The following is a 14435-nucleotide window of genomic DNA, read 5'->3' on the forward strand; positions in this document are numbered from 1 at the left end:
GCTGTTAATGTTGATTATCTGATAGCATACATGCATGCCAGTGATCATAATTGTAGTTTTATGAAGCATGTCAAAATTTTACTCTTACATTGGCGTCATTTGAGGATCATTCTTTAGACTAGCTGATTTCAATTTTTAGCGCGACAAATAAACAATGATGATAAAAATGGAGAAGACTCTGCTACAAATGTTACCGCTAAGGCGCTTACTTTCTTTGACTTTGGAGGACAGTGTGCATACTACGCCTGTCACCAGATTTACCTGACCAGGAGAGCTTTCTATGTTGTGGTGGTGGACGCCTCTAAACGTCTTGACCAGAAGGTGGATAAGAAAGTATGTGATCAAGACGGAAGCGTATTTTCTGGATGGACCTATGGAGGTACGTGAATAAATGTTATAACCTCGGTTATAACTTGCCTTCTCCGTTTTAATTGTAATTTGATGTCTCATATGTAAATATATGAATCTAAAAGGAGCATCTAAAAAGGCTTAAAAAAAACCATGGCAACAAAATGGATCAGCAACTATTCTATAAATGATAATAATCTTTATTTTTATATTAAAGAGGCCGAGTCTACTTTTTTTCTGCCTTAGGGATTTTGAAAATTTTTGTTAATTAATTTTTACTGTAATATTTATTGTTTAAAGATTAAACAATCGAATGTTTACCATCTCGATTTTTTAGGGTGACATCTCAAGTTTCTAGAAAAAAAAATACAAAACTCTGAAAATTGTATTTAATACTTCAAATTTTGGAGTAAGATAATACTGTATTTTTGGAGTAAGATAATACTGTAAGAATGAGTTTAAATCCTTATAACGTCAAAATGCTACTGAAGTCAATATGACATCATCAGTCATTAGATTTATTACTGGAAATTAAAATCGGCGGCAAAAATTGCATGACAATTTTCCGAAGGTGGATAGCAAAAACTTTACCTCGGGGAATAGTTTTGCTAAGCGTGGACTATAGAAGATAGTTATTCTTCCTTCTGAACTTTATGTAGGAAACATTTTAATAGAAGTATGATGATTATTGTATCAATATATGTAGTAATTAAAAAGATTTTATGTTTAAAGACGGATGATACAAACTTTAGTTCAAAAACTTGAAAATAACAAGATGATTCTTGTTTTAATGAGTAAAATGAACAAGTTTCACCCGAGTAGTTTTTCATTTTTAGCTCACCTGAGCTGAAAGCTCAAGTGAGCTTTTCTGATCACATTTTGTCCGGCGTCCTTCTGTCTGTTTGTCTGTCCGTCTGTCTGTAAACTTCTCATATTTTCGACTTCTTCTCAAGATCTGCTGGGCCAATTTCAACCAAACTTGCCACAAAGTATTCTTGGGTAAAGGGGATTCAAGTTTGTTCAAATGAAGGGTCACGCCCTCATTCAAGGGGAGATAATTGGGAATAAATGAACATTAAGTGGCATATTTTAAAAATCTTATTCTCAAGAACCACTGTGCCAGATAAAATGAAACTTATGGAAAAACATCCTCAGGTAGTGTAGATTCAAGTTTGTTCAATTCATGACCGCCGGGGGTAGGCCGGGGCCAAAATGGCCGACCAAAGTTTTACATAGAAATATTTAGGAAAATTCTTTAAAAATCTACTTCTCAGGAATGACAAAGCCATAATTCATCATATTAATATGGGAGCATGCTCAGGTAGTGTAGATTCAAATTTGTTCAAATCATGACCCCCGGGGGTAGGTCGGGGCCAAAATGGCCGACCAAAGTTTTACAATGAAATATATAGGAAAATTCTTTAAAAATCTTCTTCTCAAGAATGACAAAGCCATAATTCATCATATTTATATGGAAGTATGCTCAGGTAGTGTAGATTCAAGTTTGTTCAAATCATGACCCAAGGGGGTAGGGCGGGGCCAAAATGGCCGACCAAAGTTTTCAAAGATATATATATATACATATATATATATATATATATATATATATATATATAGGAAAATTCTTTAAAAATCATTTTCTAAAAAAATCGCAAATCCATGAATGGTCATTGGACTACTTTTGGATTTAAACTTTACAATAAAAAACCATTTTCTACTTTTTCCTACCTTTAGGTCGCCCGCGTGGCGCAGTGGTTAGAGCGTCTGCTCTAGAGTCGCGAAGTAAGGAGTCAATCCTTACGTCGCCGGTTCGAATCCCACTTCGGGACGTGGAGAACGGTCCTTCGGATGAGACCGTATAAACCGAGGTCCCGTGTCGCAGTAGGTGTTGGCACGAAAAAGATCCCTCACTGCTCAAAGGCCCCGAGTGCCGAGCATAGGAGAAAATTTGTAGCCCTCCACCGGCAAGTGGTGGCGTCTCCATATGAGTGAAAATTTCTCGAGAGGGACGTTAAACAATATGCAATCAATTAATCAATCCTACCTTTAGTGCTCAGGTGAGCCCATGGGCCTCTTGTTTATTCAAATTTTCATACGAGGGGTGATCAGAAAGTTTGCAAACTAAATGGGCAACAGAACAAAAATCATTTAAAATATTTCCCTTCCTTCCATCAAACAATCAATCCAATGAATGACAAAACTTCTAGTCTTTTGTCTTCATAAACCATATACAAATTATTATAAACTTCTACAAAGGAATTTCCAAGATATACGTTTAACTTTACAGCCCTTCGTTTCTCGAATACGACTAAGTCGACAATTTTTTGTCACAAGTGATCTACCTTATAACGTCATTTTCACATTGTGACGTCGCAAACACGGGGAAAACGTTCCATTACATATGCTATTTATAGAACATGTGTATGACTTTATGTGTGCCAAATTTCAGTCTTGTCTGAATTATTGATTTGTAAATATAAAGATTATTCGCGAACTTCTTGATCAGCCCTAGTACAAATGGAATTTGAAGTAAGAAATTTTTGCATAGATGAATAAGGATTGTTTCAGAGATGTAGCGTTTTTAACATCATAGAAGGTTTACAATTTCTTTATATTCTAGAAATTTCTTTATTGTGTCATTTTTAACGAAATTAGGCCAAAAAATATCAGTCCAGGCATCCATTTTTTGTTTGTGTCATCTGTCCTTAAATGTATATATGTTTATTGTAGACTACTTTGTGTTCTGGATGAAGTCAATACATACCTACTGCAGTTCTGAGAATGATAAGGAGCTGAAGCCCGTGGTCTTAATTGTGGCGACTCATTGGGAGGAAAAAATCCGACAGTTTAAAGTAAACATAACTGTAAATTGTAGATTCCATTTAAATGGAAGTATTTCTTATATGTCACTTCTTATTTTAACAATAAATAAGATATACGAGGGTTGCCACATTTAGACACAAAAATTTCAAAATATTTTTACTTTAGGTCAGGATCGTGTAAAGGTCATTTGACTAATGTTTTGGTGCTATATTAATCATGAAGTCATAATCACTTTTTAACTTTCTTTTCCCTTACTTTACCCCTCTTATAAAAGTATAAAGTATTTCATGGAATTTAATTTGAATTTACGTGAAAAGTAGTCCTGATACCTATATTTAATTTTACATTATTTTTAAAAGGAGGTCATTAACATACAAATATCTGTTTTTGACAGATTGAAGGCTGAATACCTTTTTTATGGCTGATATCACGTGATGACTTTAAATTTCTATCGTTAACTTCCCTTACTTAAGCAGCAATATACCTTCGTCACCTGCATACGGAGTGTATAAATCTCAGTTGATTCGATACGCAAGAGCTTGCTCTACGTATGAACAATTTCTAAAACGAGGTTAATTATTGACAAGCAAGTTGATGAAACAATAATATCAGCCGTCTCATTTGAAGTCATCATTTCGTAAGTTGTATGGTCGATACAAAGACCTTGTCAGCAAATACAATTTATCATTAAGTCAAATTCTGACTGACGTTTTTCATACTAATTGTTAGTCCAATATTTATACACTAAATTGACGAAAGAGTTTTCCGTTACTTCCTGATCATGACAAGGAGCACATGGCGGATTTGACTAGTCAACAGGGGATGCTCACTCCTCCATGGCACCTGATCCCACCTCTGATGTTTCGGAGAGCCGTGTTTGCTCTGCTCTTATTTTGTATTGTTTTATGGACTTTGAGATTAAATACTGTTCGTTATCTCCATATTAATCATGGAATTTAAACTCCCATATTTATGACTGATTTTCTTAATTTTTCATTGGATGGATTGAATGTATATTCTTTTACGTCCCTCTCGAGAAATTTTTACACATATGGAGACGCCACCACTTTCCGGTGGAGAGCTGCAAGTTTGTCCTAAACTCGCCACTCAGGGCAATTTTGTAGAAAGGGATCTTTTTCGTGCCAGCACCTACTACGACACGGGACCTCGGTTTATACGGTTTCATCCAAAGGACTGGTCTCCACGTCCCACAGTGGGATTCGAACCTGCGACCTAAGGATCAACTCCTTACAACCTAGAGTAGACGCTCTAACTACTGCGCCATGCGGGTGACTAATTTTTCATTAGAAAAATGAGAATTTTCATCTTATTTACCTAAAAATTTGCCCCGAAACACCTTATTTGATCTAGCTAAAGTATAAAGCTTCGTAAAAGATTTCTTTTATTTTAATTCTGATTTCTTAAATTTTATCAAATTCCTTAATTTCTTAACGTACCTACGGATAGCGATCACGTGACATTGCATTTGATTTCTAAATTAAGAATTTTTCGGTTCGCTTATTCTGGAAAAGCGCAGATCCCAATATGTTCGACCAATATATGACCTCATAATGAACTTTGCTAAAGCGCGACTAAGTATTGGCGCTTTATGACGTCACAATATGGATGTTGATTTCGGTGTTGTGATTTTTTATTATTATTATTATTATTATATATATATATATATATATATATATATATATATATATATATATATATATATATATATATATATATATATATATAAATCCACAGTGCTCGGTAGTTAACAGGTAAATCTTTTTAAAAAAGAAACACGAAAACCTTTAGTTTAGCTTAAGCGCTTTCATTTTAAATCTTCAGAAGCTTTATAATACGTAACATAGCAACATAACGTCATAACGTCATAATAAGCTGAAGATTACATACAAACGTCTTTTGTGACGTCATAGTCAAACTGTACGGGAAAACTGTAGAATGTAAATAATAAGTACAGTTTTTACAACAATTATGCTCAATTGTTCAGTCTAGGTTTGAACATATGTATAAAATGTTTTTCTTTTTCACGTCTTTGAATATTATTTTCACTTTAAAGTTTGTAAAAAGGAAATATAGTGAATTGCTTATTTCCACAAGTATCCAGATGTTCACTCAGAAGGATTTGCCGATATTCCGGAGAGTTAATATGTTGTCGGTGGACACGCACCCGGGCACGCAATTGATTGCTCGTTTCCCCGATATAAAATTCTTGGCATCCAGCACACGTAATTTCATATATTCATACATATGTTCAAACCTAGACTGAACAATTGAGCATAATTGTTGTAAAAACTTATTATTTTCATTCTACAGTTTTCCCGCAAAGTTTGACTATGACGTCACAAAAGACGTTTGTATGTAATGTTCCGCTTATTATGTAGTTATGTTGCAATGTTACGTATTATAAAGCTTCTGAAGATTTAAAATGAAAGCGCTAAAGCTAAACTAAAGGTTTTCGTGTTTCTTTTTTAAAAAGATTTACACACACACACACACACACACACACCCAAACACACACACACACACATATATATACACTTAACAAAACTTCTAAGTGTTCACTTTAATAAATGTATTTATTCAAAAACTACTTTATAGAATGGTATGATATTTTCAAATTATTACAACAAATGAGTCTTCTCAACAATTAAAGAAAGAAAATTCAATATCACTGATGAAAACCAATGTTCCGTGACGAAGCTTTAAAACAATAATTCTGTATTTTCCGGCAGGTGTTTTGTGTAATGAGCATCGTTTTGTGATCATTATCAAATTTTAAAAACTGGTTTTACTAAAAAACACAAAACATTGGCAAAATGACCATTGAGATAGAACAGAGAGCTGTTGGAATGTTAATATCTGGAACATCTTTGCACCACGTTTTACTCACTTTTATTTTAGTGCTTAATTGTACTTGATATTACTTTAAAAAATTATGAAACAGTATTAAAACCCATTTAAACACATTTTTCTTTAGGCTGTGCTCATTTTTCCGCATCAATTTATCACAATTTGAAAGTTTTTGACAATATTGAACCAGACCGGAAGTGACATTGATCTTCTTCCAAGGAGAAAATTTCGTGTCACTTCAGGTTAAAAAGGTGTTAAAGTGTCCTGAAAAAATCATAGAAACATGGAAACATACCATTTCAATCGTACGAAAATGATAAGAAATCGGTGCTCGTGGCAGTCTTATATCAGCTCAAGCAGTGTGGATTATCCTTTAAGCGGCGAACTTACGTGCTAAACACCCAAGGGTATTGACCAAAAGGCATTTGTGTGACGATACACTGTCAAATTCCTGGATCTGAATCCCATTGAACACATTTGGGATTTTAAAAGAAATGTCAAAGCCCCCCTTTTTTCCTCATAATTTCAATGGTTTGGAAAGATCTATGCGGTACATGTAGGTGTGGCAGCAGATTGGTCAGTCTCCTATTCAGGGGTACATGGTATCCAACAATAAAGATTGTCTTGTGGTAATAAGAGCGAGTAGTGGGTCTTACTCCATCGAGATTTTTTGGTGTGAATTTTCATTTTGGGGGTACATCATTTCTTTGACACTCTGCTTAAAATTCTGACGAGATACTTACATAAAATTTACGCAACATCGAACTTAGATATGCATCATTAACCAAGAATTAAAGAAATTATTTATGGTTTGCATTTGTTCTTTAAAACTCCAAAAATGTTAGGTGAACACTTAGAAGTTTGGTTCAGTGTATATATATATATATATATATATATATATATATATATATATATATATATATATATATATATATATATATATATATATATATATATATATATATTATACTCCGTTTGACGTTACTTTTAAAATTAAATCGTTGAAGTCTTATTCTGGGGGAAAATTGTCTCATTGTCTGCACTGAAATTAAATAATAAGGAATGAAGATTATTTCAACTTATATTATACGATATAACAAAACTTGGGGCAATATACGCTTTTTTGTAAACCGCTTCGCGGTTTATAAAGCGTAAACTGCCCCAAGTTATGTTATATCGTTTAATATAAGTTGAAATAAGCTTCATTCCTTAAATACATATATATATATATATATATATATATATATATATATATATATATATATATATATATATATATATATATATATATATATATATATATATATATATATATACCCGAGCATTCTTCCGGAGACTTCGTTTGAAGGAGCACTTCTCTAGAAAAGACTCCGAAGCAAATTCATACGACTCTTCCAAGCCAGATTTACACGACCTAGAGGAACACAAACTCTATAAGCCCAAGAGTGCCTGGGAACCAACACCGGGCAAGTGCAGCGCCGTTGAGTCAGACATAGAGAAGCTCCTTTCAATGCCAGACAAAACTCCTGACAATTTGAGTAAGGAGGAGAGATCTGCCTTACAATCATTAAAAAATCGGGATGACATTGTAATTAAGAAAGCAGACAAAGGGTCTACAGTTTTAGTAATGGATAAAGAGACTTACATGGCGGAGACAAGTCTCAGACGAACGTTTCTATAAGAAACTGGACTCTGACCCTACTAAAGAATTCTCCACCGCCATTACCAAAACTCTTGACGATATGTTTGAGAAAAATGAGATTTGTATAAACGTCTATGAGACCTTAAATCCTATTGACTGTAGACCAGGACAATTCAACTGCTTCCTAAAATACACAAAGAAGGCATGCCAGGTTGCCCCATAGTCAGCGCAATTGGACACCCCACGGAGAAGATCTCTGAATTCATTGATTTACATATCCGTCCACACGTAGAAAGTTTGCTATCCTATCTTAAGGACACTACTGACTACATTAACAAGACGCCCTCTACTGGCCTCCCAGATCATACCCTCCTCGTGACTATGGACGTCACGTCTTTGTTCACCAATATTCCGCACGATGAGGGTATCGAAGCCTGTAGAGAAGTCTGGGATAGTAGAACCATACAACTTCCTTCTACCGAGTCCCTTGCTAAGCTCCTTGAACATGTTCTCAAGTTCAACAACTTCATGTTTAATGGAGAACATTACCTGCAAGTTAATGGCACTGCTATGGGTACGAAAATGGCACCGTCTTATGCCAATATCTTCATGGGCAGACTGGAACGCAATTTGTTACTTCAAGCACCATTTAGGCCCCATACCTGGTTGCGTTTCATTGACGATATAGAGATGAAGTGGATGGAATGTCCTGAGAGCCTCGAGGCATTCATTACGTTTGCCAACACCTTTCATCAGTCGATCAAATTTACAGTAGACGTATCTAATTCGAAAAACGTTTTCCTAGATACTACATCTACCCTGATTGATGGTGGAATCGAATTCAGTCTCCACACCAAACCCACAGACTCCCACCAATATCTTATGCCCACTACATGTAGCTGTCATCCCCCACACACTTTTAAGGGAGTGCCTAAGGGTGTAGCCACCAGAATTCGACGCATCTGTTCGTCCCCTGCCTTATATCAGGGGCAAAGTGGTCTTCTTAAGTCCCACTTATGCAAAAGAGGCTACAATGCCCGCACCGTACAAACAGCTATTGATGAGATGGCGGGACATGACAGGCAAAACTTATTATGCTACAAGGAGAAAGAAAATAGCGGCAAGGTTCCTTCTGGTAACCACATACCATCCCGTCCTTAAGAACCTTAGCGGTATCCTTCAAAGGAACCTACCAATTCTCCATTCAAACAAACGAATGGCAGAGGTCTTTAAGGAACCCCCATTGGCTGCGTACAGACGCCCAAGGAACCTAAAGGACATGGTAGTAAGAACCAGACTGGACAACCCATTACCTAACGGGGGCTTTAAAACTTGCTCTGACAGAAGATGTCTTCTTTGTAAGCACAGCACTGACATGGACAGTTTTAACAGCCCTGTTACAGGCCGCAGCTACAAAATACTAGGGAATTTGTCCTGTCATACTGACAACTGCATTTATCTCATCAGTTGCAAAGTTTGCTCCAAACAGTATATTGGTGAAACAGGAGATCTCCGCAGGAGAGTCAATAACCACCGTTCGACCATCAGGACCAAAAAAACTTAATGAACCTGTTGGGGAACATTTCAACCTTGAGGGTCACAAATGGGAAGACATGACAGTTGTGGTGATTGACCATAACCCAAGATGGAAAGATGCTCAGAGAAAAAGCAAGGAAAAGTTCTGGATGCACAGACTGAAGTCATTCCGCCCTAATGGCATTAACAAACTGAATGACTTCACCAGAATGAACATATAAACTAGACCCGATTCCTGAAGATACTAAACAAGATTATTCTCTCAATTTAGTGTTAACTCTACAGTTAATTTGCGTCACCATCTCTCGAACAACCCACACAACTATGAATTGTTTACGCCTTTGTTAATTATTTTTTCCCGATAATAAGTCCTAAAATATTTAGAAATTTATAATAGATCATAATTCATATTTTAAAATATCACTGCTGTATCATTTTTCTTTGATTATTCTTTATCAAGTATAGTTACGCCATATTGAGAGAATATAACAATGTACGATTTACTGATTGTCGTAATTAATTAGCATAATTAATTCGTCCAATTATGTAAATCGTTCTTCACCCGAGTATACCCGATAGACCGGACGTATTTCATAGCGGTCCTGATTTATTTCTTTAATTATAGTGTTTTTAAAAATTTCTTTAAAGTCCTATAATATTTCAAAATTTATAATAGATCATAATTCATATTTAAGAATATCCCTACTGTATTATTTTTCTTTGATTATTCTTTATTAAGTATAGTTACGCCATATTGAGAGAATGAAACAATGTACGATTTACTGATTGTCGTAATTAATTAGCATATTTAATTCGTTCAATTATTGTAAATTGCACTTCACCCGAGCATACCCGATAGACCGGACATATTTCAAAGCGGTCCGGAATTATTTTTTTAATTATAGTGTTCTCAAAAAATTCAATTTCAACATGTAACTAAGTTTGTAAATATATAGTGTTTAGTAGTAATGTTAGTTGTTATTGTTTTTTCTTTTTCCTTTGTTCTAATGATCTTTTTGTCCTGAGGAAGGGACAGGGCGTCCGAAAATTTGACAATTTCTATTGTTCGTGTCGTCGGTCATTTTAGTGCTTTATATATATATATATATATATATATATATATATATATATATATATATATATATATATATATATATTAGAAAAAAATGACAAGGCAACAATGTAAGTAAATCATATAAGACCAGATGAAACGTTCTTCAAATATCTGTTTTGAAAATCGCCGAACATGTAAATAATGTACAAAAAATAGTAAACATTTTAATTTACTTCTGGTTTCTATGCAGATTTCGTTCTGTCTTTTAAGTAATCAAAGCACCAAAATTTGAAATACGCTCGGTTTTTTTTTCTTGAAGCCTCAAAAAGTAGAGTTTCTATTTTTTACAAGCTAAATGAAGATAATAAAGTCTGATCATTTACGAAAACAAACGATGTAACAGAAATTATTTACAATTACAGGATAAACACGCCTTTATGGACAGTCTTCATCAACAGATCCCAAAGAATTGGAATTTATCACAATATATCGTAGAAAATAACTGTTATTGTATACAGTTTCCAATCGAACCACTTCACAGTCTATCAGAGCGCATTTGTGATATTGCAAATCATCAGCGATGGAAAGAAACTATTCCAAAAGAATGGGCCTTCCTTGAATTAGAAATTAAAATAAGAAAACATTCAGAGAGGACTTTAAAAATTCAAGATCTTACTACTAAAATTGCTGTTGGCATCAACACCAATAATCCAAACGGAAAATTGACAAATGAGAGCGATATGTTACGATACTACCATGACGCAGGAAAGGTTCTTTATTTTAATGAGGAGGGACTTAAGGAGTATTTCATTATTGACGTTCAGTGGTTTATCGACGCTTTCAAAAACATAATCACTGACAAACTTCATTTTAAAGGTATTCCTGTGGCCCGCATAGATTGGGAGGAGTTCTACAGGACAGGAAATTTGGAGGACCAACTTCTGACAGAGATCTGGATGGATGAAGATAAAAGATTATTTGAAAAATACCCAAACGAAAAAGAGCGAATCTCTTTCGGAGGATGGATTTCAAATCCCCGATATTTACTCTACCATAAAACAGAACTCCTCAGTTTTATGCAAAGACTTGGATTGATGGCTGTTGGAAACAAATCGCACTATGTTCCGTGCATGAACAGGAAAGAAATAGAGAAAGCTATTCCTGATCTCATTCAGAGATCGAAAAGTAAAACATCTGTCCTGATCTACAGGTTTAGCTTCTTACCATTTTTCCTCTTCTTCCGCCTCGTTGTGTCTTGCATGCAGTTAAAAGACTGGAAAATATTAATCACTGATGGAACATCCTGTCTGTATAGAAATGCGGCTTTGTTTTCTGTAAAAAAATACAATATTGTCCTTTCTGTTACGGAATCATCAATACAGCTACAAATATTTCACCCTGTTCCAAGATGTTCTTTAGAAAAAGATAAAACATACAAAATTCAAAATATTATAGAGGACATCTTAAATGACATTTCGGGGACTTTTCACAGAAGCATTTTATATGAAAGAGGCTTTAAATGTCGAGAAGACGGGGGACAGGTTATTGCTGTAGATATCGAAGGACAATATGTGCAGGACAAATATATTTGTGAAAAAGATGGTGAAATTATTTGTCCACTGCATCCAATTAAAGATCAGCATTTCATAAACACCACAGAAATGTCAGAATTCTGGAACATAAGAAAACCGTGACAGTTCATCATTTGAGAATACTGTTTTATATTATTTGTATTATGCTTTGGTCGGCCAATGACAATTTTTTTTTTCGAAAAAAAACCTTAGATTGTTAAAAATTGAAAAAATATGAAGAATGTTAATTTCTTTACATTAATTACCTGTATGCTTGCTGTTCAAGTGGACTCTGGTCCTTGAACTCACTTTTGTGATTCAAGAGAGTTGTAAAGATTCAAAGCCCAATTTTAATTTTGTGTGTGTGTGTGTGTCAGTATTTGTTCATTCATTGATTGATATAGCATTGCATTTTTGATTATGTGTTTTTGTTAAACCTATATAACCACAAAATTTGCTTATCACGGATAGACATATTCCAAAACGACCCATGGTCATTATTCGACGTCGAAATATGACCCTTTCCCGTAGAAAAAGTGTAACCACCCTGAAAATTTGCAGAACCCACGTGAAGAAAAATGACCCCCGTAGAAAAATGACTCCCTGTGGATTAAAGTTGAAATTTTTAGGGGGCAAAAAAAATAGATAAAGAAGCATAACGGCCAAAATACTCACCTGGTCTAATTGGGAATAAATTGATGATATGTTGATCTCATAAAATTATACAATTATGGCTATATTTCAAGGTCAATGAATCTGAAGGAGTAAACGATTTATCGAGCCTAAAGGGTCTGGTAAACTTTGTTTTTCGATGGTGGAAATCATCGTACTGACATAAAAACTTAGCATTATTATATATTATTGTATCCTCCGCTTGAAAAGCGGGAGGGTATAAAGTGATCGGGATGCCCGCCCTTCCGTCTGTTACGCTTTTGGGTATCCATCTATTATCTGCAACTTCTCTTATAAATAAAAAGACGTGTTTGTGAAACAGCTACATGTATGCCCCTGAATGGCAACATAGCGAAGATTAAACTTTTCTTAAATGCAATTTAAATATATTGCTACCCAAAGTAGGATCTTCTCACAAGAAATACAATTGTTAAAAAATAATGGCTAAGGATAAGTTTTTGAAAGGCAGGTCAAATTCAAGGGTCAAAATTGATGGTTTCTTAGGTAAGGTTTAATGTAACAAGTATTAAATATGTGAAGTATGAAAACCTAATTTTCTTACTGTGAGACTAACCTGTATACAATGTTCTAAAACTCTTCTCAAAAATTTTATAAGTACTTTCCTTGATAGAGGCACGGAAAGGAGAATAAGACCATAACAAATTCCGATTTCAGTGAATATATGCAACTCTCCATTCCTTAAAAATAATGGAGCGTTCAAACAAAAGAATGACGTCACAGGTGGATTTTACCTACTTCTCACTATCTTAGCTAGTTAACGGAATGTTTACTAATGGGCTTTTGCTAGAAGCACCTACATTAACTGTTGACGGATTACTTAGACATTTAATAAAACTGTGTCACAGAGCTACATGTCCATTATTGATTATTAATAATAAAATCTATCTACTGGTCATAAATGTTATTTCGTGACATTGGACGAAGACAATAACAGAAACACACTTGATCAGATTAACCCCAGTAAAAGGTGTAAGAAGTATGAAAATACAGTCAATAAAAACAAGGCTTTATTTGTTTTGGCGTGCTTGTCATGGCCATTTAATAATAAATTAGATATAACACAATGTATGCACCGATCATTATGATTATATGGCAGCAGAGGTAAATGAATATAGATGATGAGCAAGAGAAATACCACCTTGATCCAAGGAGTCTGGAAAAAATCAGTACCCCCCGGAGACAGCATTTTTTGCAAAATTATGCCAAATGGGTCAAGGGACAAAGTCACGTGACCCATCCGCCACAAACTAAAACTGGGGCGGCAATTTTGCGGCCCAGGGTAACAACAGCACAAATCGTGCACAAATTAGGTACAAATCGCACCAAAATATATGTATTAAGCAAAATGGGTCAAGGGACATACCCGGTAGTCGCATGACCCATCCGTCTCAAACTAAAATTGGGGCGGCGATTTTGCCGCCCAGATCAACAATAGAAGCACAAATCGTGCACAAATTAGGTACAAATCGCACCAAAATATATGTATTAAGCAAAATGGGTCAAGGGACATAGTCGCAAGACCCATCCGTCTCAAACTAAAAATTGGGGCGGCGATTTTGCCGCCCAGATCAACAATAAAAGCTCAAATCGTGCACAAATTAGGTACAAATTGCACTAAATAACCAAATTGGTAAGTGAAAGGCACAAATTGCGCCTTAAGATTGAAATTTTAAAATAAATGCAAATTGCATTGAAAATGATAAATGTGCAACTCGTACACAATGGGGCTCATGACAAGCATCACAGAAATGGTCACAAAACAAAATTACACAATTGATATAATTTCTCAAAGTATAAATAAACATTCTGTTTCCCAAATCTGAAAATTGAACTCCATTATCTCCCTTGCAAAGCATTCTAATATGTGGATAACTGATTGATGCACCACGACCCTTAAACT

The 14435-nt window shown here is 34.9% G+C and overlaps 1 protein-coding gene across 1 annotated transcript in view; it reads left to right on the forward strand.

Moving 5' to 3' along the window:
- The window catches only part of LOC134237423 (uncharacterized), a 30574-nt gene extending 18603 nt beyond the window's left edge, over positions 1–11971 (forward strand). The window contains exons 6-8 of the mRNA XM_062719523.1: positions 140–379; positions 3079–3200; positions 10694–11971. Of these exons, the coding sequence (XP_062575507.1) occupies positions 140–379; positions 3079–3200; positions 10694–11965 (1634 nt within the window). The 3' untranslated portion in view covers positions 11966–11971. The remainder of the gene's footprint in view (positions 1–139; positions 380–3078; positions 3201–10693) is intronic.
- The last annotated feature ends 2464 nt before the right edge of the window (positions 11972–14435 follow it).

The sequence above is a fragment of the Saccostrea cucullata genome, unplaced genomic scaffold (assembly GCF_032062105.1).
Source record: "Saccostrea cucullata isolate Sc308-1 unplaced genomic scaffold, CSIRO_AGI_Scuc_v1 ctg3397, whole genome shotgun sequence".
NCBI classification, from domain to species: Eukaryota; Metazoa; Mollusca; class Bivalvia; order Ostreida; family Ostreidae; genus Saccostrea; species Saccostrea cuccullata.